We start from the raw sequence: 26,950 nt of genomic DNA on the forward strand, positions 1-26,950 counted from the left end.
GCTGTTATTTTTGGTGTGTTGGGTTGGTTTATGGTGATTTTAATGGTTTATTTGTGGGTGAAGAATGGAACCCATTTGAGATTAGGGTATTAATGCGTTTGGGACAGCTGAAATTAGCAGAAGTAAGAATAGATTGACTGGTTGTAATCAGTTACAAAACTGTACTCAACTCGAAAACTTGTTAATATAGTTGTCCTTGAAGTTTAATTTATGTTTCAAAAATATCCCTGAAATGATTAAAATAGTTTGGCACTAAAATTGGCATTAAGAACTTGTTGTGGCAGAGACAAACTCAAGTAATGAGGGATAATTTCAGCAGTGCACTAAAATAAATTTGCATGAAGGAATCCATCACATTAGTCATTATCAAAATAACATAAGTTGTTAATCAACATAATCTCTAGTTAACATAAGTCATAACCAAAGTAAAAACTTAATTACATAAGTCCTAAGCAAAATAATTCAGCAACAAAGGAAGAATTGGAGTCATAAGTCATAAGTCATAATACAAAATGCCAACATTTTTCAATCTTCCAAAATAAACACCAAACACAAGATGTGACACAACTAAGAGTTATATCAACATCAAATAAACCATCATCACCACAATAATCATCTTCACTATCACTAAAATGCAGATCAGAATCAGCCTCATAATCTGGGTCATCAGTGTCATCCTCTTCTTCACTATTGTCCCCATCACCAATATTCTGTAGCACTTCTTCAGCAGATAAATGGGCATCAACTAATCCCTGCATTTGGGCCTCCATATCCACCCCTCCACCTTGGGCTTCTGCTTGAATATTTTGGGCCTGTCTAATATCACTTGGCCCACTATCAGCATCCACACACTCCTCCTCAACAACTTTGCTGCCACCCCCAACATCTAAATAACCAATGTCGTAACAAAAATCATCAGGGATTGAGGCCTTATGCACCACATACAAATCAACTACCTTTTTTTCAACTCCTATATTTGCCATTTCCATTGCTTCTTCATCACCTTTCAACAACTTCAATCCTTCTAATCCTAATTCAGTATCTTTATACCACAGTACCCCAATGTTTTCAGCAATGTACCCAAGTTTTCCAACCACATCATAAGCTTCTATAACACTCCATCTATCTCTGTCACACCAGTCAACCGTTGTCACCTCACCATCAATATACTCATTTTTTCCCTTATCACTACAAAACCTACCCCTGTGATGAACTCTAACACTGAAATCATCCATCCTGCCGTTATAAAAAGATGTTCAGACCAAAGAACAGAGTAACTAATCATTAAAAAATATAGACCACCTCAAAGTTATATTTTTCACTAAAACAGAACAGAAATCCCTCAATCCCTCAATGCAATAGAATCCTAACAGCAATCAACAGTGATTAAAAAAAAAAACCCTAAATCCTAACCGTTCAGACATGCAGTAGCAAAATTGACTAGAATGGTGGCCTACCTCGTCAGAAACCTTAATCAGAATGGCGCTATCCACGTTTGAATGGTTGATGACTGAATGCTATCCCAGACTCCTCCCTCAGTCTCGACGGCGTCACAACATGCGCCGTCCTGCACGTCGCTGTGGCAGACTGTAGTTGACGGTGCGATGTCTAACCACCCACCAACCTTCCTCCTGTGACTCAGTTTCTCTGGCGATGTTCCTTACTGGCAAAGGGAAGACAAACGGGTTATGTTTGAAAAAGGATGCCAATTGATTTACTTGGTATAACTCAGCTATGGGTATTTTGGGGGTTTCACATTTCTTGCCACATCACACACTATACTTTGCCATATCACTAACGTCTGTGAGTAATTTAAACGGCGTCAACTTAAAGGATAAAATTGATGCAAATCGAAAACTTTTGGGATAAAATTGAAACAAATTGAAACTTAGGGGTAATTTTGAAACTTTTAATAAACTTCAGGGACAAAAAGTATACTTTACCCTTTTGTTATTTAATGCAACTATCGATCGTTGGCATGAGACACGTGTATGAGGGATTGTTTTTCAAAAGTTCTTGTAAATGATTTTGTTAAATGGAAAAATTGCTTAGAACAAGATACGTTACATACTCACTTTTTGACTTTTGTATACTGTGAATATTCTTGCAATTGAAGCATATTATTATACAGTTATATCAGTTAATATGATCTAACACTATACCAAAATTTGGATGCAATTGGAATTTTTACTTTGAACAAGCGATCTTGAAAACATTTTTTATGGGAGCCAAACATATAATTAAGATATAAATTATGTGTCATGAAATTATTTTTTTTTCAAAAACTTAAATTCATAGGAAAAGGCATTGGATATATCTCTAACATTATGTCAACAATTATTTATGTTCAAATTAAAAATATTAATATTTTTTATCTTTCAACCATTATAACTTCATAATTATAGAATTGTAATAAATTATAATTAACATAATAACATCTAAAATTACAATAAATAGATATTTTTGTTTTTAATTTCTAAATTATTTTTTTAAAATATTAAAAATCGATAAGAAAAATATAAAATGATAAACTTAAAATTTAACAAAAGTTTTTTTTTTTTTTTTAATTTTATGATATCACTTATTCTATTGTGCAACACATTTTGACAATGACATAGAAAATTAAAACGTTAGACTTATTTTAATAAACACTACTCATGGAATAAATCATGTGGAATTCGTTTATCTATTTTATAATTTAGTTGAAAAATAATGTTGTATTATAACATATTAAAATTACTAAAATAGTATGAAATCATTTGTTAATATTATTTATTATTTCGTAATTGGATTTCATTTTATAAAATCATTATAATTTACAATTATTAGCTTGTCTTTCTAATTATAAACTTAAGAAATATTATTTATAATTATAATATAAAATTAAGATATAAATAAATAAAAGTATAAGAATAAAGATTGATGGCGTTAAAAAAAAAAGAGAAAGAAAGAGATATATATAATGGAAAAAAAAAAGTGCTTGTGTAAGAAGACTTGAACTAAGAATCGGAGCATTTTGAAATGACTTACAAGAGGAGTGAACACTAACTCAAATTTCTTTTATACATATGTTGCAATGGTAATAATTTTTTTATAAAATATTTGGGGGTTAAAACTTATATCAATATCACTATTTTTTCTCTATTGATTCCATATCCCTATAATGAAAAGAACTGTATGCAGTATTAAAAAACGGAGATGACATTCAAATTTACAATGTAAGAACAAAAATACATTATATGGAACATAAAAAAATGGAAATGGCATTCAAATTTACAATGTAAGAACAGAAATGCATTACATGGCTTTCAAATAAGTTAGAATCAATCGGCTTCCACCGACTGTTTACAAGAATATATAACAATTACACATTAAACTCTTTTCGTAGATAAATAAACAAAGCATATAATATTAATTATATTTTTGTTCATACCAACACACTCACACACTCACTTAGCATACAATTATTTGGATTCATTACATATTTTAGTATAATGAAACAAATTATTGAACCAATACACTGTGCAATGATATAGATTAGTGCACGTGTTATAGTAATAACATTTTTTAATAATGCTATTAATGTGACAGTGGAACTCATGTGAATTTCGAAGAATAGACTTGTGCGCATTAGGAGTAAATATAATAGAAAGAATATTACAACAGGGACTAACAGTTTGGGATCAACTTCATTTGAGTCCAAGCAGCCCATTATTAAGGGTGTCTGCAAATACATTAAAAAGAAGTTGAAAATTAGCTCCGTCAGCGATGCTATCCATGTCTGAAACAAGAAGAAGAAAATAAAATAAAATATCATTCTTTGTTATCCAAAACAATTGTTGCAGACACAAAAATGGTTTTTGAAGTGGAAAATAAAGAGCTATGTTTGTTGGGGCACAAAACATAGTCCAAAAAAGTAACCCGTTTCTCTTGTTTATGAAGTATGAACTACCAAAACCTTGACCAAAAAAAAAAAAAAAACTACCAAAACCAAAAAAAAAAAAAAAGCAGCTCCATCACTCTCCTATTCTCTCTCTCTCTCTCTCTCTCTCTCTCTCTCTCTCTCTCTCCCACCGTTTTCTTTTTTTTCTTTCTTCCCTTGTTTTTGCGCCGAAAACCCCAGATCTGGTCCTCTCTCTCAATCTCTCTGACTCTGTCACCGACGGCATTTTTTGGCCACTCAACGTCTCTCTTCACTCAGTGTCTTCTCGTCACTCTCTCACAGTCTCACCTCTCTCCGGTCTCGCTGGTTGTGAATGTGTAATTTGGAAGAAAGAAATTGAAAAGAGAATTTAAGAAAGGCAAACTATGGGATTACCTCTATTGAGAGGAAGTCGTGGGCACCGATTAGGACAAGAAATTTGTGCCAAATTACTCGAACAGCAGCCATTTACGAGATGGTTGAGTAAGTGACGGATCCTATTTAATTTATCCTGCTGGTGGTTTGATTTTCTTTTCTTTGTTCTCTTATCAAATGTGATACACACGTACGTTGATATTCTGTTTTTCCTTCTCGGTGTAATGTAGTCAGAATCAATGTGATATAGGTTTCTCTCCACTTTCTTTGTTTACTAAATTGGTATATAGGTAGCACTGTAGGTTGGCTCCTTTCGATGTCATGTATTCTGAAACAGGGTCCCTTCAACCATGTGATGTTCTTAAGTTCATCTTCTCGCACTCCTTTTCTCTTTTTCTTTATTCAGAAACCATGTGATGTATAGTTGAGTGTTCATAACACCTTTTGTTTTGCGAGGGGTAATCTCTTTTTCTTTCTGTGTAATGTAGTCAGAAATAAAGTGATGTTCTTAGGTTCATCGTGGGTGAGCCTAGCTTAGAATATAATAAGCTTAGCTTATGTGAATCTCAATCATATCATAAACTTACTCACCTTAATAAACTGTTCTAGTGTCAATGATTTTTTTTTTGTACTTAAAAAAATAACATAAAAATGTATTGATTACTATTTTAAACTAGGTTGTTGATGATCTTCAAGAAAGTTGGAGGCTGATGGGATAGTAAAGACCTCTTGATGACATTGTTATTATACCAAATAGAAATCTGTTGTGATGTCTCTTCTCTGGTTATTGTCGTAACTGTTCGTGATTGTACTTTCTTGTCAGATTGTACTTTCTGTATTTGTGAGTGGAGATCTACTTCTAAAGCTTATAACTAACATGTTTCAGAATATATTTATTGATACATATGCATCATTAACTTACTTGACGCTCAAGTTCTTCTTTTAATTTGTGACATATGCTGTTCTAGGTTAAGCTCTCTTCCAGCCAAAGGATTGTGTTGCTTAATTACAACAAAGACACTAAGCAAATTGATTTTCGACATTATTCGATAAGATTACAACCAGTAGGTGTTTCACGCAGAATAAGAAAATTTGTGCAGAACCATCAGGTGCCAGATCTAAGGAATCTTCAAGATGTGAGTGATTTCGTGACAAAGGAAGTCCCTTGCTTATCTACTTAAACCTTCGTTTTCCCATTTGGAGAATGGATATAATCCATTTCTAACATTTCCACTCATTATTTCCTTCTTCAAACTGGTAAATATGATATTTTTTAGGAGTAAGATTTGTATTGAATAGATCCTATTTAACTTGCTCTTAATTTTCATATGAATTGTATTATGCACAAAAAATAAGAATGCTTTTTTTGTTTTTCCTTTTCATTCTATTGATTCTCACATCCACTTTGATTTTTAAGAGCTGGCTATGGATCAGAAAGTGAGGCAGAGGAAGAAGCTGCAACTGTAACTTTGTCTAGCGATGTTGGTAGGGTTAACCGTGCTTCGAAAGCTTCAAGAAATTGGTCCCAGGATGACTCTTCAACTAGTTAAAGTTGAAAAGGGACTTCGTTCAGGAGAAGTCCTTTTCAGTGAATATGGTAGGTATATCATCTTGCAATTGCATATCCTTGTTATCTGTACTTCCTCGGAAACTCGCAAATTCATTCATTTTCTTTTCTTTCCTATTCCTTAATCGTTCCTTAGTCCTTCTTTTATATGTATCTTCGTTTTAAATTCTCTACTAGTTTGCATCTTGTCTCTTAATGCCTTTTCCTTTTGAAAATACCTCCTTATCTCATTTCTTCTTCCCTGTTAGGGAAACCTGGTGACAAAGGAAAACATGATTATGAAGATAATGAGATGCAGGACAATGAAGATGAAGATGATTCAAAAGGTAGTGAAGATCAAGATGGCAATGGTTCTGAAGTTGATGAAGATGAAGGCCATGAAGAACTTGATTAAGGGAAATGGTGATATTCAGTTTTCGTGTTCTGAAAGTTATGAATTAATTAATGATTAGAAAGTTGCCACCAGAAAATTTTCATTAACCATTCTAGTGGCCTCATATAAAATTTTGTTTGGGTTATATATAAATTTTGTTTGAAGCAGTTAAGTTCATATATAGTTAGAGTAACAAAAACCGGTTTTAACTCTTCTCCAGTTAAGACACTTTTTCCAGGTAGTTTATTTGGCTGAAACTTAGTTATGCCAATTCTATTATCAACCATAAACAGGACTCCTTTAAAATGTTAGGCTTTAAAAATTGGACCTTGATGTTATGGATATATCTAAATAATTGTAGAGAGATATAAAATGGGCAAAATATTGGATTGAAACTGGAATACAAAATTTTAATTAAATAACGTTCTTTATTAAATATATTAAATTTACGCAATGCAGTAAACGAAACATAATAAATATGCGACGATGTGACATGTATAAGTCTTTCTATAATCAATCAAATTCAACCAAGTTAGTACAACTTCAAGAAAACAAAATTTGCATATGGGTCACCATTTTTCTTTTTCTGTGTTTCCTTAGCACAAAATTTTCTATTGTAAAGCACAAAAAGTTATGGACATAGCAAAGAAATTTGTGCACGTAGCACATACATTTTTGTATAAAACACAAATTTATTGATATAACTTAGAAAGTTTTGTAATAGCACAAATTTTTACTCAGTAAAAAAATTTTTTCGCACAAATTTTGGTTACGAGTGTAATTTGTTAGTTGAATGAATTAATGTTTTGGACACGTAGTCTTTCAAAAATTTGTATTGTGCATCAAAAATTTGTGTGCTTTGCGAAAAAAATTTATGTTCTGTGTACCAAAATTTTTATATTGTATGTATTTTGTTGTTTGGATGTTAATATTTTGGATATATAGTTTTTTAAAATTTTTGTACTATATACTAAAATTTTTTACATTATACACCAAATATTTGTGTTATGCGTATTTTGTTAGTTGAGTGTCAATGTTCTGGGTATGTGGTTTTTTAAAATTTTTTGTTGTGCATCAAATTTTTTTTATTATGCATCAAGATTTCTATGCTCTAATTTTTTAAATATATATTAAAAAAAAAAGACGAACATAATAATGATAGTGATAAAGAAAGAGATGGAATAAAAAAAGAAAAAATCAAACAAAATAAGTAGCATCATAACTTTCAAAAATGAAGCGCGCTATGACAACATGGTTACATAAAGTTTAACGCCTAGTTTTATTAATAAATGTTTATGTAACTTTTGTGCAATAATTAGATAATAAGAATTAATCAATTTTAAAATAATGTTAGTTATATATATAATTGAGAAATCAAAGTTCTTTTGTCAATTGATATTGTTGTAAAATTATTTGCTTTACTATTTATCGGCTAAGACTAGAAACACCTTAAATATGTTCCAGTAAACATGATCCAATGTTTTCAAAGACCACAATTCCAGTGGGTTGTTTTATATTGAAAAGAACGATCACCGTTATAACTTAGAAACCATTAATATCTTTTCCTCCAACTTATCAATTACGAATACAAGAATAATTATATTTATTAAATTGTTTTTTGAGAAAAGTATTTATTTGTTTGATAAGAAAGAGAACCTAGCAAAGTTCCCCAAAAACAGCATCAATTTTTGTTTCTCGAACTAGCTCGTCCCAAAATCCATGCTTAGTTGAGGGACTTTGTTCCTACAACCAACCACATTTTTCATCCCTCAAAGTCTCAACCTGTGCACCCAGTCTGATTCCTTTTTATATAAAACAGATGCCCTTTGCAGCCCAATTTTATTTTATATTTTTTCGTTATCTTCTTTTTCAAGTGATTTTCAAAATGGAAATGTTTATGTGGAAAGAGACTAATGGGTATCATCATGATCAATTTGCATGTGGATATGGTAAAAAGGTACCCAAAATGATGTCTTCTCGTGCATCACCTCCTATTGCACTTGGATGCATCCAACATTCTATCTCCAAAATGGACACGTTAGCTGGCATTGCAATCAAGTATGGTGTTGAGGTACTAGATTATCTTTTTAGGAATTTCGTGATGAAAATGGCACTTATAAATCAGCCTTCATGCATGTCATGTATGTAACTGTTTTATTGTATATCATATGAGACATTATTCACGCAATAAACTCTTAGATATGTGATTAAAGTTTTGTAGTACCATATACCAATCACTTATCATATGCTTTAATCATTTATTAGATTTAATTAGACTTTAAGAATATAAATTTGACCAATATTATTATCTGCAAAACTCTGAAACAATCTTTTGGCATCCTGCAAATAGTATTTAAAATAATTGTTGAATTTTTTTTGTTTGCTTCTTTCTCTCTAAAATTTTGAACATTTTAATTTGCTTTGGGAAACTGTAGGTTGCAGATATAAAAAAGGTGAACGGGCTTAGGTAACATTAACATGTTTGTCTCTCAATTTCTTTACTTTGATATGAACATAACCTGGGTAAATATATTTGAGTAATTAGATTTTATGTACTAGTTTTTACAGATTTCAATACAAACTTCCCTTCAAAATCATTGTGGACCGAGTATTTATTTTTCATTAGCATTTTTAAGCTCCGATTTTTTAACATGCTCTAAAACGCGTCGTTTTGTGCCCGGAACCTAACCCACCCACTAATCTAACCTAACCCAACGAAGCCACTAACTCATGACTCAACTCACTCTCTGCACCGTTCCCCTCTCTCAACTCTCATTCTCTCACTGCTCTAGTGCTCTGTGCCTCTTCCTCCACCATTCGCTGCCTTCTCCGCCGTTTGCCTACTTCTCCTTCCTTTACTCTGATTCACGCCTCCAACTATGGATCCAGCGTTATCTGCTCCTTCCTTTACTTCTCCGCCGTTTGCCTACTTCGCTGCAGATTGCGTCTCTGCTCTGCTTCGTGCACTCATTCTCCACCGTTGTTGGGTACTTGCGTCGGCATCGGCGTCGGCGTCCCCCGATCTGAGATCCAGCGTTATCACGGAGGCCAGATCTGAGATCCACCTCTCCTTCCCGTTCACCGCCGCTACTCCGTCGATCTGTCTGCCAGGTACTGGTTTCTGCTCTTCTACTTGTTTTTTTTTTTTTTGTTGCTGTGTTTTGAGTTTTAAAGTTTGAATATATGATTTTATTTCAACTCACGATTTTGTTTTGCGTTTTAAAGTTTGAATATATGATTTTATTTGGGCAATGTCTTGCATGCGTCTGAATATATCAAGCAATTTCCTTCACTTATCATATCTATCATCGCAAAATTCATCTGTTTTGTATTGGGTGGCTTTGCTGCAATTCTGATCATCATAGCTTCTCTTGAGGAGTCTCTGCTCGAGGGCCATGTATGATATCTGTTTTAGTTTCGACAAAGTTATTCAGCATGTCATGACAATCATTACTTTATTTTTAACAAAAACTCATTGCAGATATTTGGCTGGAATCTGTTTTATTTAGTCTAAATATAATTTTATTGTATATTTAATTAAACAAGTTTTCTAATTCTGATTAAACTATTAAACCATTAAATCATTCATTTGACCGGTTTATTCATCGTTCTGGTTCTTACAACTTTTTTTTTGGGTCATGGGCTTAGTCCTACAAAGACCCGATCCGTCCAGAAAAGTGTTTTACATCTTTTTTTTAGAAATTTTTTTTTGGTCTTGGGCTAAGCCCTTCAACCCTACCCAAACCCAACAACCCACCCGCCCCAAATCCAGATCCCCTCTTTTACTCGGTGGAACTTGAACACAGTGCTCCCATGGCTTCCTTGTCAGACACACGGTCCTCTTCTCTTCAACACTTTCTTTCATTTTTTTTTCTTCATGTACATCAGTACATCTTTTTTTTTTTTTTGGGTCATTACAAACAAACTCACACACCCACTCACACACACTAACCTAGCTGCCACTGCTAGGATTCGAACCTATGTGACTTTAGTTGGAGGCAAATACTTTTGCCACTGGATGACATGCCTCAGCCACAGTACATCTTTAAACTTCATCATTTGCCACATCGATGCTACTGTCTTCGGACCTCGCACTGTTGCTTGGCAAATGGATAAGTAGTCCATATACTATGCATGCTAAGAAAGGGCCAACCCAAAAGATCCAATGTTCATTCCACAGTGACCCACCCCTTAGCAAAACTGGACCCAAACACCTTGCTGGGTTAAGCCCAACACCTGCATAGCCTGAGTGTCCAGTAATATTTGTTGACACAAACACTACAAATGTCACTGATCCAGCAGTCAACATACACCCGATTCGTAACCCTAATTTATTTGACCTTAAGAGTAACACCAACTAACAGCACAATAAATGTACAAAAAAATTCTATAAGTAGTGCAAGTAGAGGCTTTGATCCTAGTCCTTTATGATGATCATCACTAATAACACATCCTCTTAACGAATATGTTTTTTGTAATTTTGGATCCATTATATATTTTATCATAATGAATCCAATTATAGAACCAATACACTGTGCAATGGCATACATTAGTGCACGTGTTATGGTAATAACATTTTTTAATAGAGAAATTAATGTTATTGTTGGACTAAGGTGTCTTCCGGACAATGAAACCGTTACTAGTAGGAGCCAAAATGATATAATAAAATAAAAACTGCAACTGGCACTAAGACAACAGGAGCTACTTTCTTCGACTCGACAATTATAATTGAGCATGTTAGCCCAAACATGAGTACGGCGGTAGCAGCTAACTCGATGAGAGTTAGCTTCCAGGTCTGAAACAAGAAGAAAATAAATTAAGATGTTAGAGATAGCATAATTTTTTATAAAAAAAACTGACAAAATCCCTTTCTTATCGGGAAAAAAAAAAACAGAGCATGTTGACAACCCAAAGCAATTGTTGCAGACAAAAAAAGATCTTTTGAACTTTTTTATCTCCAGATTTATCTTTTTTTCTTTTCACCTTTTTCTTTTTTCTTTTCTTTCCTTTTTTTTCCCTTGAAATTTTTGCTGCTAAATGTTGGTTTCAGGTGCACTAAATGTTGCTGCTGTCAGCGAAGAGTTAGCAGCACGGCAGCAAGATGGTGATGCCGGAAAGCCAACTGGTGGAGATTCACCGTTGGAGATGGAAGAGAAGAACGGTAGAAGATATCTTGCCATGCAAAGGTAACTTTTTTAAATTTAAAAATAAAAACTACTGTTTATTTATTTGTCTAATCTTCTATTTTTATTTCAAAACATTTTGAGACTCTTTCGATCAATATAAGTAAGATTTTAAAAAACTTAAATAATAAAAGTTTATTCGTAATCATAAATTTGATCGAGTTTATATAACTTAAGTATGAGATTACCTCCTTTGAGAAGAATTCTCTGCCTCCAAGAATCTTATGGAATGAATCCATGAATCGAGATTGATATGTCTGTGTTTCTTTGTTCTGTTCCATTCTAAAGATGTTTTTAGAACTGAATTTTGAACAAGAGAGAGAAACACCAAAGAAAGAACAGAGAGAATACACTATCTAAAGCTTCAGCAGTAGGGCATATATATACACACTACTGTCAATAATTTTTTTTGTACTGAAAAGAATAACATAAAAATGTATTGATTACTGATTACTATTTTGAACAAGGTTTTTGATGATCTTCAAAAAAGGAGTGTTTAGTTTTTTCTTTTGACCCATATTTTGCTAACAGATCTTGTTACTTATAACCTGCCTCTTTTTAAAGTTCGTTAACTAGAAATCAATTCATGTGGCTTTATTACTCGTTGACTAGTTTATTCTACACAATAGTTAAATGTAATTTTTATTTTTGGTTCTAAAACTGGTGGACAAGTCAATTTGATTTAAAAATGATTAATATCTCTACTTTAAAATAATGCGACTCATGTTAGTATTTAAGTAAATTTTTGTCTCAACTTTTAGTATAGTGATAATTAAATATCACCATAATAACAAAAATGTTTGGTAATAAAAAACAATTAGCTAAAATTTATATAAATTTTGTTTTTTTTTTTGTCTTTTTAATATTATCGTATTATAATGGCCAATTGACATAGTTAATATAGTTTTCGAAATTAAATTTTATGATTTAATTAGTGTGAATTAAAAATAATTAATACGCTCTTTATATATTATTTACTGGTAAATATTGATGATCTTTGCATTATTGAAGACCTAAATATTTGAATACAACCTTGGCCTAAGTCACATGTCATCATATTCTTTGTTATGTTGTCTAGTTTTGGTGAATATAAAGTATCAAATCTACTTGTTGGTGACTGATCAAATATAGAGACACAATTCAATAGTTGCATGCATTATTATTATTATCACTATCACGTGCATGTGTGTTAATTCGCTGTTCACATTATTGTAGAAATGATCAAATTATTGTCCTTGAGCAATCAATTTTTTATCACATATATGATGTCCTAGCTTTGAAATATTAAACATGTGTCTCTCATTTTATTCTAATCTCGTATAAGTAGAGTTGATTTAAAAATAATCTATTAACATCTCTCATTTTCTTTAAAAATAAATCACCAAAGTTAATATTAGAGCAACTTATTAATCTTGTTGATGAGATCTAAGTAAGTGGTATAGAAGCAATATTAATCTTGTTGTCATTAATTATTCATTATCCTAAAGAATTGAAAGATGGATAAAGTATGACAATGTGGGGATAGAATAGGATATGATGGACTACAGTTATTGGTTGTATTATTTGGCTCCCACACGATTCATTTTGTTCAACATGATTTTGGTTTTTCTTTCCTAGCCATAAACATTATTATTAAATGTGGGTAAAGTGGTAAACATTACTCTCTTGTTAATGTGTTAAGACTAAAGAGAGCAACATGCAACATGATCTTCATGCTATACGATTTAATAAAGCATGAAATTGATCTAATAGCTATATTTTCTAACATATTATAATAGCCAATTCACATGGAGAAAGAGATAGAGAAAGAAAAAAGGAGTGCGAGAAGGAGACAAACATTAAAATGAATGCTACCTATATTGCTACCGATATCTAATCAAAGGACGTTTTGATACCAATATTGATACAGTAGAATTTGGAGGGAATAATTGTAGTAGAGTAGGGTAAAGAAAGAAACTGGAAGCATGTGATGAGTAAGCTTATGATATGAACGGCAATAATTTCACAGTTCCAGTGACACTAATAAGAAGCTATATATTAAGGTGAGTAAGTTTATGATATGATTAAGATTCATATAAGCTAAGCTTATTATATGTTGGGTATTGTATATCTTCTAAGCTAGATCACCGACGATGAATTTAAGAACATCACATTGTTTCTGACTACATTACACAGAAAAAGAAAAAGACATTATTAAGGTACATGTGTAGCAGTTTTCCTCTCAAAGCAAATGGCATTACCTTTCATTGAATTCGTAAAAAATGAGAGACACATGTTTAATATTTTAAAGCTAGGACATCATATATGTGGTAAAAAATTGACAGCTCAAGCACCATTATTGATTTGAGATTTGTTTTTGTTGTAGCAGTTGCTAGTAGGGTGCCGTCTATGGAGGCTAGATATGATAGAACCTATGAGAGTTTGACAGTTGGAAGAGAGATGGTTTTGATTTGGATTATGACCACCTTAATCGCAATAAATTTGTTAAGCAGTCACGCCAAAGAGATCTGTTAGGAAACGGCCATGGACGCCGCCCAGATCCATGACCCTGGCTCGGAACTTTCGAAACTGCACCGCGTGCGTACGGCGCCAAGGCTAAGACCAATTTTCCATCTTATTTATGAATTTATAAGCATTCGTAAACTATTTTTAATTTCCTATAGGTTGAGGACTTGAGGTAATGCGTTCTTTTTAATCAATCATGATGCAAGTTCAATTATTAAATTGAGATTGTTGCTAGGAAAGCTCAACCTTTATTGAGAGGAAGTCGTGGGCACCGATTAGGACAAGAAATTTGTGCCAAATTACTCGAACAGCAGCCATTTACGAGATGGTTGAGATGAATCAATATTTCTCTCTTCTTTTCTCAGTGGGAAAATACTCAAAAAGAAGGTTGGTTGAGATGCTGAATTACTTGAGTAAGTGACGGATCCTATTTAATTTCTTTTCTTTGTTCTCTTATCAAATGTGATATATGATTGAGTAAGCGAGGAAACTGCTACACACGTACGTTGATATTCTGTTTTTCCTTCTCGGTGTAATGTAGTCAGAATCAATGTGATATAGGTTTCTCTCCACTTTCTTCCTTTACTAAATTGGTATATAGGTAGCACTGTAGGTTGGCTCCTTTCGATGTCATGTAGTCTGAAACAGGGTCCCTTCAACCATGTGATGTTCTTAAAGTCATCTTCTCGCACTCCTTTTCTCTTTTTCTTTATTCAGAAACCATGTGATATAGGTTTGTCTCCACCATCTTCTCTCCACTTTCTTTGTTTACTAAATTGGTATATAGGTAGCACTGTAGGTTGGCTCCTTTCGATGTCATGTATTCTGAAACAGGGTCCCTTCAACCATGTGATGTATAGTTGAGTGTTCATAACACCTTTTGCTTTGCGAGGGATAATCTCTTTTTCTTTCTGTGTAATGTAGTCAGAAATAAAGTGATGTTCTTAAGTTCATCGTGGGTGAGCCTAGCTTAGAATATAATAAGCTTAGCTTATGTGAATCTCAATCATATCATAAACTTACTCACCTTAATAAACTGTTCTAGTGTCAATGATTTTTTTTTTTGTACTTAAAAAGATAACATAAAAATGTATTGATTACTATTTTAAACTAGGTTGTTGATGATCTTCAAGAAAGTAGTGTTTAGATTCTTCTTTTGACCCATATTTTGCTAACAGATCTTGTTACTTATAACCTGCCTCTTTTTAAAGTTCGTTAACTAGAAATCAATTCATGTGGCTTTATTACTTGTTGATTAGATTATTCTACACAATAGTATTGTCTATCATTTTTAAAACTGCTTGGTATAATTGAACTGTCTCCCTGAATAGATTTTACATACAATATTATGAATTTACACATCCTCGTTTATTTTTTACCAAAAATATAACAAAAATTGTTACTTTTAAAAATGTCGCAATCTTATATATAAAAATACAAAATCAAATTCAACATTTTCAAAAGCCACATATATAGAATAACTACCTTAACTTGAATATGATAAAAATACAAAATCTTATTGAATATGATAAAAACATAATTATTAAAATAAAATAAAACAACATTGAATAACTACCTTAACTTGAATCAATTTAAAAATAAATCTTGCAAAGACCAAACATAAGTTATAATTTTATCTAACATTATTATACTTATTATTTGTGTATTTTATAGTACTATTGAAGTAAATACAAAAAGTATTGAATTGTTAGGCATAAAGTTGATTGATGTGATATTCTAAAATTAAGAATTACCAATAATATTTCTTTTTCAGTAAAACAAATTATATAAAAGTAACTTCATGTCTTTGAACTATAGTATAAACTTTTTATTGGTTTTTATTTTTTGAAACAATCTAGCATACCCATCTTTCAAAAATTATTTTTAGAAAATGCAATTGTAAAAACAAATGAATAACCAACTTATTTCATGTGTCTATAAAAAAAATTAAAAATACTTTAATCTACAAATTAGGATCCAACACATGTGATGCTTATAATAAGAAAAAATAACTTATAGATTTTTAGTCTTTCCATTTTGAGAGTAGAAAGCATTTGAACCCTTGTGAAAAATTAGGATACTAAATTATAGGTTTTATTGATTATGATAAAAAATATTTTTAAAAAATAAAGATTACCTTTTTTATAATAGAAAAAAAATACATTATGAGTAATACATACTCTTTTAAAAATTAGTTAAAATCTTCATTTATTTTTATTTTTTTTTTTAAAGGAGGAAGCTGAAAACTTTCAGAAAAATTTACAAACTATCAAAAGGTGTTTCCCTTGCACTTTCAAAAGAAATAACTTACTTTATGTGTTTAGTGCTTCCAAAACTTTTAGCTAAATCCAAACCAATGATATATCTAAATAGGCACTTTTAATTTTTAAAAGATGTTATTACTATAATTCGTGCACTAATGACCATATAATAGAGAACCAGCATATTTGATGTATAGGTATTTTTAAATGAAATGACCATTATATCCTGTGGTAAAAACTCTAAAGTTTAAAGTTATTGTCATTAATTAAACTTTAATACTGGTTAAGTGAAATTTAAAATTATTAATTACATAAAAATCTGCAAGAAAAAATAATTTTACACGGTTTCTAGTTGATATGGTTTTTTACCTAATAATTATGATTTTATATATGGAGAAAAAAGAGTGAAATACCAAATTTACAAGTCTTATCATATAATATCCCCTCTTTGCATTTATTTGTTCTATAAAAGGCCATCCATTTCTCTCTTCCTCTTCATTGCATCATATACTTGATCTTACTCAAGTGTTTCACCAATCCTTTTGAGTAGTTTTCCATTGAGAAAAATGAGAGAAATCTTGCATATTCAAGCTGGTGAATGTGGGAACCAAATAGGAGGAAAGTTTTGGGAGGTTAGTGCGACGAACATGGGTTTCACTTTCTAGAAGACACTGAGTCTTGCGATAACTTTAATATCATTATTATACTAATGTATGTCATTACACAGTGATATTAAAATTATTGTTGGACTAAGGTGTCTTTTAGAAAAGGAAACCATTATTAGTAGGAGTTTAAATGATATCAAAAACACTGCAACTGGGACTAATAGATTAAGAGCAACTTCTTTCTACTCTTGTGGCAACTAACTCGATCATTGTTGCCTTTTATGTTTGAAGCAAGAAGAAAATAAAATAAGACGGAGATAGTATAATTTTAAAGAATAAACCTTTTTTTTAACGAGGGTAAACTTCTTTGGGATTTCTGGTTTTTTCCGGGTTGGTCCGGATCTGTCCTGCCTTACCTTCGTCAAAAAATAAAGTTTGAAGATGGTAAATATTTTATTCTTTAAAATTTGTATGATATTTATTTATTGTCTTCAGAAGGTTTTTGTCATCGCACACACTCTCTCTCACTTTCACTGCATTGAATTGTTATTCCTTTTGCTTTTTCTCCGTTGAAAAACCTCGATGATTTAATTAAAGAAAGATTTATGTTTGATTATTAAACCGGGTTATCATTGTGATTGTTTCAATATAGCTTTATATTGGTGATTAGGTTGTGGATGCAATTCAAATATATAATTTCTTTTAATATGATTAGCCTCAACAGAAAAAAATAATTAATTGCTTTCCTTTACTATAAACTGCAATTAAAAGCCAAAAAACCAACCGTATAATTGTTGACCTGTTTTTAACGCCTGTTTGCTGTGATATCGGTTTTCAATCTCTTGGATACGAGTCTTTCATCTAATATTACTATGTAAGGCTCCTTTTGTTTCTGCCGAGGGACTAGATGCAGGTTCCGTCTGTTTCTGCCACCGGCGACTGACGAGCTTGAGTGCGAGACAGTGAGTGAGACCAGAGTAGAGAGCGCTTGAGTGCCACACCACCACCCGGAAGAGGGGTGAGAGAGTGACGAGAAGTGACTGAGTGAAGAGAGACGTTGAGTGGCCAAAAAACGCCGTCAGTGAGAGAGGTACAGATCTAGGGTTTTCGGCGCAAAAAAAAAAAAGAAAGAAAAGAAAAATGAAAACGGTGAAAGAGAGAGATAAATCTGAAGAACAAAATGGAAGGAGTAGGAGAAAATGGTATGAGATTGCTGAGCCTTATTGATAGACACTGCCTTATTCAGATTTATGAGACTATGAGTGCGAAAATGATGGAGCTGCCTGAAATGAGTTAATTTTGACTTTGGGCCATGTTTTGTGGCCATCAAACATATCTTTTCAGTTTCTAATTCAAAAGATTTTTTTGTGTCTGTAACAATTGTTTTTTTTTTCTAAGATAAAAAAGGGCTCTTGTCAGTTTTTTTTTTAATATATATTCTTATACCATAATTTAGTTCTTAGCTTGCATTGCAGTGGTATAAGAATATATATGGTTGGCCGATAGTAAAATATTTTACATCAATTTTATTTACATCTTTAAATTTGATCATTTGGGACATATGATTCTACTATCTTCGGAAGTCGCACTATTGTTTGGCAAATGGATAATTATTTCATATATTATGCATGCTAAAAAAGAGCAAACCCAAAAGATCTAATGTTCATTTCTCAGTGAAGATGGCCAGATGGACATGAGTTAAAATAGGTTTGTAATTGACTCAATTTCTTAGAATTGCTTTCTCAAATGATCTTCAAGTTTGAAGATGGCATGAGCCCAAGGCCAACAGAGGGAAATAACACCAAATAATTATATGCCAATTTTGTCTATTTACAGAAAGAGTTCGATGTGTATTTGTTATATTCTGTTAAACAGTTGGTGAAAGCCGATTGATTCTAACTTATTTAAAAGTCATGTAATGCATTTCTGTTTTTACATTGTAAATTTAAATACCATCTCCATTTCTTTATGGTGCATATAATTCTTTTCATTATAGGAATGTGTAATCAATACAGAAAAAATAGGGACATTGATATAAGTTTTACCATCCTTGTTAAGTAGAAATTCCAATGCATCAAAATTCTGGTATAGTGTTAGATCACGTTAACTGATATAATTGTATAGTAATATGCTTCACTTGCAAGAATATTCACGGTACACAAAAGTCAAAAAGAGAGTAACATGACTTTTAGTTCTAAGCAATTTTTCCAGTTAGCTAACAAAGCCAATTCTTGGCCTAATATATCTCCTTCAATAAAATAATGAAAACAAAATCATAATGAAGAGTTACCGTTTACAAGAGCTTTTGGAGAATAAATCCTCCAACACGTGTGTTTGGTAACTGATAAGTTTGCTGTGGTATTTGAATATGACCATACGAAGTAATGCTGCATAATTATAAGAGTAATAAATTAGGCAATGTGTGGAGATCATGGCTGCAGATTATTTTTACAATGATTGTGGTTATGCGTGAGGTAATATCATTTGGCCATTACAATACAACTTTAGGAAGCACAAAACCACATGGATTAAAATGCAATTTTTATTTTTCTTTTTTTATGCCATGATAAAACAGCCTAATTTCTGCACAGTACAACAGGAAGTGATGATCAACATACCCAAATAAACCAGGAAGTGATTGCTGACTAATAACTCTTCCATCCCCATGACATTTTCTAAATTTCCACATTCATAAATATCCCCACAGCATACATACAAACTTGACAAGTCATGCTACTAATTAATAGTTTCCATATGTTATATATTATTATGATATGATTATTATTTCTTAAGTGTCATTATACTTGGGAGGAGGTTATGCTGCTGTTTCAGCAGTTGATGGCTTGAGAAGTGAAGAAGAAGAACCAAGAGGCTCATGCACTACAGAGTTGGAAGAAACTGATATGGGATTTCCCTCAAGCTGCAACATAATACTTCCTAGTATTTCAGTTAACAGTTTCTTGAATTCTCATCTTCTTTAACCATCTTTGCATCATCTGCATTCATCATCTTGAACACTTCTCCAATAACCTTATCCATCTGCATATATAACAATCAACTGTCACAAAATTCACCTACCAACTTTTGAAACAGATCAAAATATTACTCCCTCTGATTTAAAATACCTGTCAATTTGGATAAATCATGGTCCGAACTAACAGTTATAAATATATAAAACAACTTCGATAAATTATTTGGGATCATACCTCTTCAATTGCACCAAATGGTGGTAATCCAGCAGATGGAGACACTCCATCTACTGCTAGCCGTAGATACTCCTTTGAAATTTTTCCATTCTTATCTTTAGGCAAATTCTCTACAACTGAATTCAAAGTCTGCATATCCAACAATAGATTGGTCAACTGAATGCAAGATTTTAACAAAAGTAAGATAATTAGTATATATAATATATAATATGATCCTAATTTATAAAGAAATGAATTAACCTTGTCAAATTCAAACTTGTTGGATAGTAGTCTCTTAACACCAGATCCATCAAAGGTGTTTTCGCTATGAGCAACAATGACAGGTTGCTCCTTAAGCCGTTCAGCTGCACTTAATGCAACTTTCTTAAACCCCTCCAAAAATGTCTTTTGATTTTCAGAAGCAAGAGGCTTATCCCAATCAGGTCCACCTTGAGATAACAGTACAGGTTCCACAATGTTGCTAAACACCTAAATAGATTAACATAAACCAATAAGTACAAAATGAACTTAGCATTACTGTGTGTGTAAGTCAACAATTAACCGACTTCGACTATATGAATCAAACGATGTCAGAATACAGTGGACAGTAAGTACAAAATGAACTTAGCATAAGTGTGTGTAAAATATTCAGTTCTAAGAAGTCAATAATTAACAGACAAACAAATAAGAACTTAGACTACACAAATCGAACGGGGTCAGAATATAGGGTCATGTACTTGATCAAGGCAAACAAAGTTTGTAACAAAGGTTGGTATTTGATGATTACTCAAGAATCTGAAGCAGGATGAATTCCTTGATCAACAGTGAGTTTAGAGAAAGAGCTGTAACTATATGGTGACGAAGTGATTTTTGAGGGGAACCAATCTGAGAGAATATGGATGCTATTTCAGCTTCATAACTTGGACCATTAACAAACTCAAGAAGATCTTCACCATCAATGCGTAGAATTACAACTGGATCTCTCTTCAAACCAGCAGCCATACCCAACAGAATGTCTGACAGAACCTCCTTGAACTCACTCTTGCTCACTTTTTCTTGCTTGCCATGTGTGAACTCATTCAACATCTATGAAACAAAAACCCCATTGGAGCACTAAAACAAACATCTCATATGCGTTAATCCTGATTCATATGGTACATTGCTTTTACACGTCACAATAATATCCTTAGAATCATATTGCTATATGTTGTGACTAATGTATCTTATGCTTTATATATTTATCCTTTTGCTGTCTTTAGCACATATAGTTATATTTGTTAGCTGAGAAATTTTACTTTTTCCAAAAGCATGCCACAAAAAAGAGCAACTTTTTTTGTCCCCAGAATATGACATTGCCTTCAAAATGCAGCTGGAAGCAAAACTTTCCAAACATACGTCGACTTTTTGTTACTACGAACTCTGAAAGTCTAATAACTCCAAACTTTCTAGCATTTTCTTAGTAAGCATAGTAGTTAATTAGTTTTGAGGTATGATTTGAAGTTTGAACAGCGCAAATAATCAACACTTTGACACACTAATATTTTTAGTTTCCAGCATGTTCCTTAACCAGATTCTTCCTTATATATGTTGATAAGAAGATAGGCACAAAAAGGTGAAGTTACAAAAAAGAAATCAATTGCAAATTTGTAACAAAAAAAGAGGGGTAAAGTACTAAATTGGTCCTAGCTTTGGGCGTAATTCTGTTTTGGTCCTTAAGATTTAAAGTGTTCTATTTGAATCCAAAAAAGTTTCATTTAGTATCAATTTAGTCCCACAGTGAGGTCAAAATTAAATAATTAACAAAATGTCCTACATAACAACAGTTCAAAAACAAAATCCATAATCTGGAGAACAAGTACAAGCTCCAGAGACACAAAATTAACCACTCAATACATTTATTTATCATTTTCTTTAGTTTTATAGAAAATCTTACCACTGTTAATATGTATAACAATTAATATATATTGATATTGAAAAACAATCTTACTAAAATTTTTTATTTAATGTTAAAACAATATATATAGATATCGAAAAATTAATAGTAAAATATAAAAAAACTGTTAATGAAAATTTTGGTAAAATTATAATTTAATAATTAAAAAATTATTGAAGGGTATTTTAGAAAAAAATAATATAATTATTAAATTCTTTTAAAAATATAATTTAATCAATAAAAGAATAATTTATTAAAAAATATTTTGGTAAGCAAAATTTAATGATAAAAATTAAAATTTTTGTTAAAAATAATTTATTTTTCTTAAAAAATAGATAAAAGTTAACATTAGTTAACACAAAAAGTTTAAAATGGATTAAAGAGGAAATTTTTTTAAAAGTTAGAAGGGAGAAGAATGTATATTTATAAAATAGAGGGGAAGGGAGTGTCATTTTAGTAAGAGTAAAATTTTCTCTAATTCTAAATACTTGTTTCAGTAAAATGGCATATGCTTGTTGATTAATAAAATTACGTTGGTTTCAAGTTTTATACGTTTAGGTGTTTTTCTTTTCAACTTTACAATTTAACCCTCTCCTCATCGTTTACACTATTCTTAATTTCTTACACATACGTTTTGTAACATATAATACACACACTGACACAAACATTTACCTTATAGTTTAAATTTGATTGCCATAATATTGTTATATATCTAACTTGAACATATAACTACTACCTCCAATTCAAGTGTTGATAAAAGTAATTTTAAAAAATCTAACAAAAAGATGACAAAACAATTAATTGTTTAGCGTACTTTTGTTTCTTATATAACTAGATGACGTCATATAAAATTGTGGCTTAAATATTTCTGTTAGTTTTAGTTTTAACAGAAAACTAAAATTGAGTCATTTGATAATCGTTCTTCTTTTTTTCTTTTATCAATAATTTTCAGAGTGTATTTATCTATCGTTTTTAAAATTATTTTTATTACAATATAATTTTTTAAGGAATAGATTTGGTACCATTTTATCTTATCAACTCGTTCTCAAAAAAACAGAAATTCGATAAGTCATACACTAAGATAATTTAATAGTATAAGTTTAAATCATGCTCTAAGCCATTATGATATAGATCAGAATCCAAATTTAAACTATTAGATTACTTTAATGTATGATAATGACTTAAAATATATATCTCCAAAAAATAAAATTATTCAAAACCTTAAATCTGTGCAATATATGCGGAGAGATTTAGAAACTGTGGTAAGCAGCAAGTATCTGAACAATGCACAAAATACAAGCATGTAGACCTCATATAATAAGTCTCAAATTTATGTGAATTGTGATGATTAAGTTTTTATCTTTTTTCTTGTTTCTGATCCTAAAAGGCTACCCTGTCATTTATAGGATGTACCACATGAATGTACCTTTGTGTAGATTATGACTCTATGTAATAAAATGTATATTTATTTATCATGAGATAACAAAAACTAAATAATAAAATAATGACATGCTTAATTATTTTGTTATCTAATGCAACTATCGTTAGCATGAGACCCCTGTATAAGGGATTGTTTTTCAAAAGTTCTTGTAAACTGTAACTGTTGATTATGATTTCTTTTTTATTAAGGAGATACATTAGGTCAAGAAATGACTTTGTTAAATGGAAAAAGTTGCTTAAAACTAAAAGATATGTTACATACTCAGTTTTTGACTTTTGTGTACTGTGAATATTCTTGCAATGGAAGCATCTTATTATATAGTTATATCAATTATTAATATGATCTAACACTATGCCAAAATTTGGATGCAATTGAAAATTTTACTTTAGACAAGCGATCTTGAAAACATTTTTATGGGAGCCAAACATATAATTAAGATATAAATTATGTGTCATGAAACTAATTTTCTTTCAAAAACTTAAATTCATAGGAAAGGTATTGATTATATCTCTAACATTATGTCAATTATTTATGTTCAAATTAAAAGTATTAATATTTTGTATCTTTCAATCATTATAACTTCATAATTATTATAGAATTGTAATAAATTATAATTAGCATAATAACATTTAAATTTATAATAAATAGATATTTTTGTTTTTAATTTTTAAATTATTTTTTTAAATATTAAAAATTGATAAGAAAAATATAAAATGATAAACTTTAAATTTAACAAAAGCTTCTTTTTTTTTTTAATTTTATGATATCACTTATTCTATTGTGCAACACATTTTGACAATGACATAGAAAATTAAAACATTAGACTTATTTTAATAAACACTACTCAGGGAATAAATCATGTGGAATTAGTTTATCTATTTTATAATTTAGTTGAAAAATAATGTATTATAAAATATTAAAATTAATAAAATAGTATGAAATCATTTGTTAATATTATTTATTATTTTATAATTGGATTTCATTTAATAAAATCATTATAATTTAAAATTATTAGCTTGTCTTTCTAATTATAAACTTAACAAATATTATTTATAATTATAATATAATCAAGATATAAATAAATAAAAGTAAAAGAATAATAAAGATTTATGACGTTAAAAAAAGAGATATATATAATGGATAAAAAAAAGAAAAAAAAAAAGGTACTTTTTAGACGACTTGAACTAAGAATCGGAGCATTGTGTAACGACTTACAAGAGGAGTGAACACTAACTCAACTTCTATTTATTGTAATTTTAGATGTTATTATGTTAATTATAATTTATTACAATTCTATAATTACGAAGTTATAATGATTGAAAGATAAAAATATTAATACTTTTAATATTTTTTTTCTACTGATTACATATCCCTATAATGTAAAGATCTGTATGCAGCATTAAAAAATGGAGATGACATTCAAATTTACAATGTAAGAGCAAAAATACATTACATGGAACATACAAAATAGAGATGGCATTCAAATTTACAATGTAAGAACAGAAATGCATTACATGGCTTTCAAATAAGTTAGAATCAATCCGCCTTTAACAGAATATAACAATTACACATTGAACTCTTTCTGTAGATAAATAAACAAAGCATACAATTTTTTTGTTTTTGTTGTTCATACAGACACACTCACACTCTCACTTAGCATACAATTATTTGTACAATTCATAATATATTATGAAGGCAAGAAAGATCCAACCAAAAAAACCTAAAGTTCATTCGCCAATAATCCATTTCTCAGCAAAGGGGCCCAAACAACTTGTTGGATTAAACCCAACACCAGCATAGCCTAGGTATCCACTAACAATTATAGAGACAAACGTTGTCAATGCCAATGCTCCAGCAGTCAACACCTTTGGTAATCCTAATTTCTTTAACTTTTTTTTGTCAAATCCCAAAGTAAATAGCACCAAAGATGTGAATGAAAATTCTATAAAAAATGCAACTAGTGGCTTTGATCCTAGTTTTATATTATGATCATCACCAATTGCACAGCTTTCTAATGAATACTTTTCTTGTAATTTTGGATTCATTACATATTTTAGTATAATGAAACCAATTATTGATCCAATACATTGTGCAATGATATACATTAGTCCACGTGTTATAGTAATAACATTCTTTAATATTGCTATTACTGTGACAGTGGAACTCATGTGAATTTCGAAGAATGGAATTGTGTTTAATAGCAACAATAATAAAAAGAATATTACAACAGGGACTAACAGTTTGGGATCAACTTCATTTGAGTCCAAGCAGCGGATTATTGAGCCTGTTTGCATAAACATTAACATGTAGTTGAGAACTAGCTCTCTCAGCGCTGCCACCCATGTCTAAAACAAGAAAATAAAATAAAATGTCATTCTTTGTTATATTAATCTTAGAGACAGTAATACAGTATAATCTTTTATTAAAAAAATGACAAAAGCCCTTTAAAAAAAGCATGTTGATATCCCAAAACAATTGTTGCAGACACAAAAAAGGGCTTTTGAACTAAAAAATAAAGAGCTATGTTTGTTGGGATGCAAACCATGGTGCAAAAAAGTAACCTTTTTCTCCTGTTTATGAAGTAACTATGAAATACCAAAAAAAAAAAAAAAAAAAAAAAACGCAGCTCCATCATTTTCCTGTTATCTCTCTCTTTCACCATTTTCTGTTTTCTTTTCGTTTTTTTTTTTTTTTTTTTCGCGCCGAAAACCCCATATCTGTCACCGACGACGTTTTTTGGCCGCTCAACGTCTCTTTTCACTCAGTCTCTTCTCATCACTCTCTCACAATCTCACCTCTCTCCGGTCTTGCTCACTCACTCACTCACAACTCGTCGTCGCACTGTGTTGTCCGTCGCCGGCGGCAGAAGCAGACGGAACCTGCATCTAGTCCCTGGGCAGGTGAGTTCTAACAAATTGCCCTGTTTTCCGTTGCTGTAAATCATCACTTGAAGGTGTAGTGATGAAATGATGATAATCAGCAACAAATTCAAGTACATATGCTATAACTAATATGACTAGAAGCTATGATGAACAAATACATATGTTATATATATAATGACGACAACAACAACAAGGTATTCAATTACCAGTGGCATGAAAATCTCATGTGCTCCAATGAAAGAAAGAAAATTAGACTTTGAAGACTTATTGGTATCCAAAGTGTTAACCTTGTCAGTCTGAACAGTAAAACTTGCCATCAATCCTGGATTTTCAAAAGGAACAACTTTCTGAACTTTAAATTAGAAGCAAATGATATTTCTGTATTCGTAATTCGTATGTTCCTTTCAACTAATTCATGCATATATATATATATATATATAGGCCAATGCTAGCATGTTGAAGATGTAAAATTTCAGTTGGTGTTGAAATGATTTGTCACGATGAAAAGGACGCATGTAGGAGTGGGCGTAACACGCGCAGGCAGGGACTCAGATGTGTTTGTCTTAAGCTATAGTGAATTGTGATTAGTTTTTTTTGTTGGCAGGATCGTTTATAGTGCTAATCCTGGGTTTTGGGCTTTTGGCTTTATTGAAGATATTGTTTGAACTTTGAAAACGGGTTAGTCTCATGTAAGTTAAATTTTATTTAGAAATGCTGG

General features: G+C 31.1%; 2 protein-coding genes, 1 non-coding gene and 2 pseudogenes across 8 annotated transcripts; 1 reads left to right on the forward strand and 4 right to left on the reverse strand.

Moving 5' to 3' along the window:
• Positions 1–500: 500 nt before the first annotated feature.
• Positions 501–1,623, reverse strand: LOC140177434 (uncharacterized). The gene is made up of 2 exons (XM_072210538.1): positions 1,458–1,623; positions 501–1,236 (listed from the first exon to the last, which is right to left on the reverse strand). The coding sequence occupies exon 2, from the start codon at positions 1,233–1,235 to the stop codon at positions 501–503; it is 735 nt and encodes a 244-aa protein (XP_072066639.1). The 5' UTR covers position 1,236; positions 1,458–1,623.
• Positions 1,624–8,754: 7,131 nt separating this feature from the next.
• On the forward strand, positions 8,755–18,772 carry LOC140177845 (uncharacterized). 6 transcript variants are annotated; one of them, XR_011869338.1, is made up of 4 exons: positions 8,755–9,348; positions 11,288–11,423; positions 13,786–14,338; positions 17,699–18,772. XR_011869338.1 is itself a non-coding variant. In XM_072211178.1 (3 exons), exons 1-3 carry the CDS (start codon positions 9,117–9,119, stop codon positions 13,793–13,795), a joined length of 378 nt encoding a protein of 125 aa, XP_072067279.1. In that variant the 5' UTR covers positions 8,755–9,116; the 3' UTR covers positions 13,796–18,772. The 6 variants fall into 6 exon arrangements, 4 of the variants coding, with proteins under 4 accessions (XP_072067279.1, XP_072067280.1, XP_072067277.1 ...); XR_011869339.1 differs by having other exon boundaries at positions 13,789–14,338; XM_072211178.1 differs by having other exon boundaries at positions 13,786–18,772.
• LOC112732620 (aquaporin TIP4-2-like) lies at positions 9,806–11,038 on the reverse strand (annotated as a pseudogene).
• Positions 16,532–21,440, reverse strand: LOC112737135 (uncharacterized; annotated as a pseudogene).
• A 3,371-nt stretch (positions 21,441–24,811) lies between these two features.
• LOC112737136 (uncharacterized) lies at positions 24,812–26,880 on the reverse strand. Its single transcript, XR_011870341.1, has 2 exons — positions 26,439–26,880; positions 24,812–25,695 (listed from the first exon to the last, which is right to left on the reverse strand). It is a non-coding gene; the product is annotated as an uncharacterized protein (transcript).
• Between the last annotated feature and the right edge of the window lie 70 nt (positions 26,881–26,950).

Source organism: Arachis hypogaea, chromosome 13, assembly GCF_003086295.3.
Source record: "Arachis hypogaea cultivar Tifrunner chromosome 13, arahy.Tifrunner.gnm2.J5K5, whole genome shotgun sequence".
Classification (NCBI taxonomy): Eukaryota; Viridiplantae; Streptophyta; class Magnoliopsida; order Fabales; family Fabaceae; genus Arachis; species Arachis hypogaea.

Excerpts from the sequence above, each read along its gene's own strand:
- LOC140177845 (XM_072211176.1), top strand. The coding sequence starts at position 9,117 with ATGGATCCAGCGTTATCTGCTCCTTCCTTTACTTCTCCGCCGTTTGCC. Across the intron at positions 9,349-11,287 it reads TCCGTCGATCTGTCTGCCAG|GTGCACTAAATGTTGCTGCT; the intron begins GTACTGGTTTCT and ends TGTTGGTTTCAG. Across the intron at positions 11,424-17,698 it reads AGATATCTTGCCATGCAAAG|ATGCAGGTTCCGTCTGTTTC; the intron begins GTAACTTTTTTA and ends CCGAGGGACTAG.
- LOC140177434 (XM_072210538.1), bottom strand. The coding sequence starts at position 1,235 with ATGGATGATTTCAGTGTTAGAGTTCATCACAGGGGTAGGTTTTGTAGT.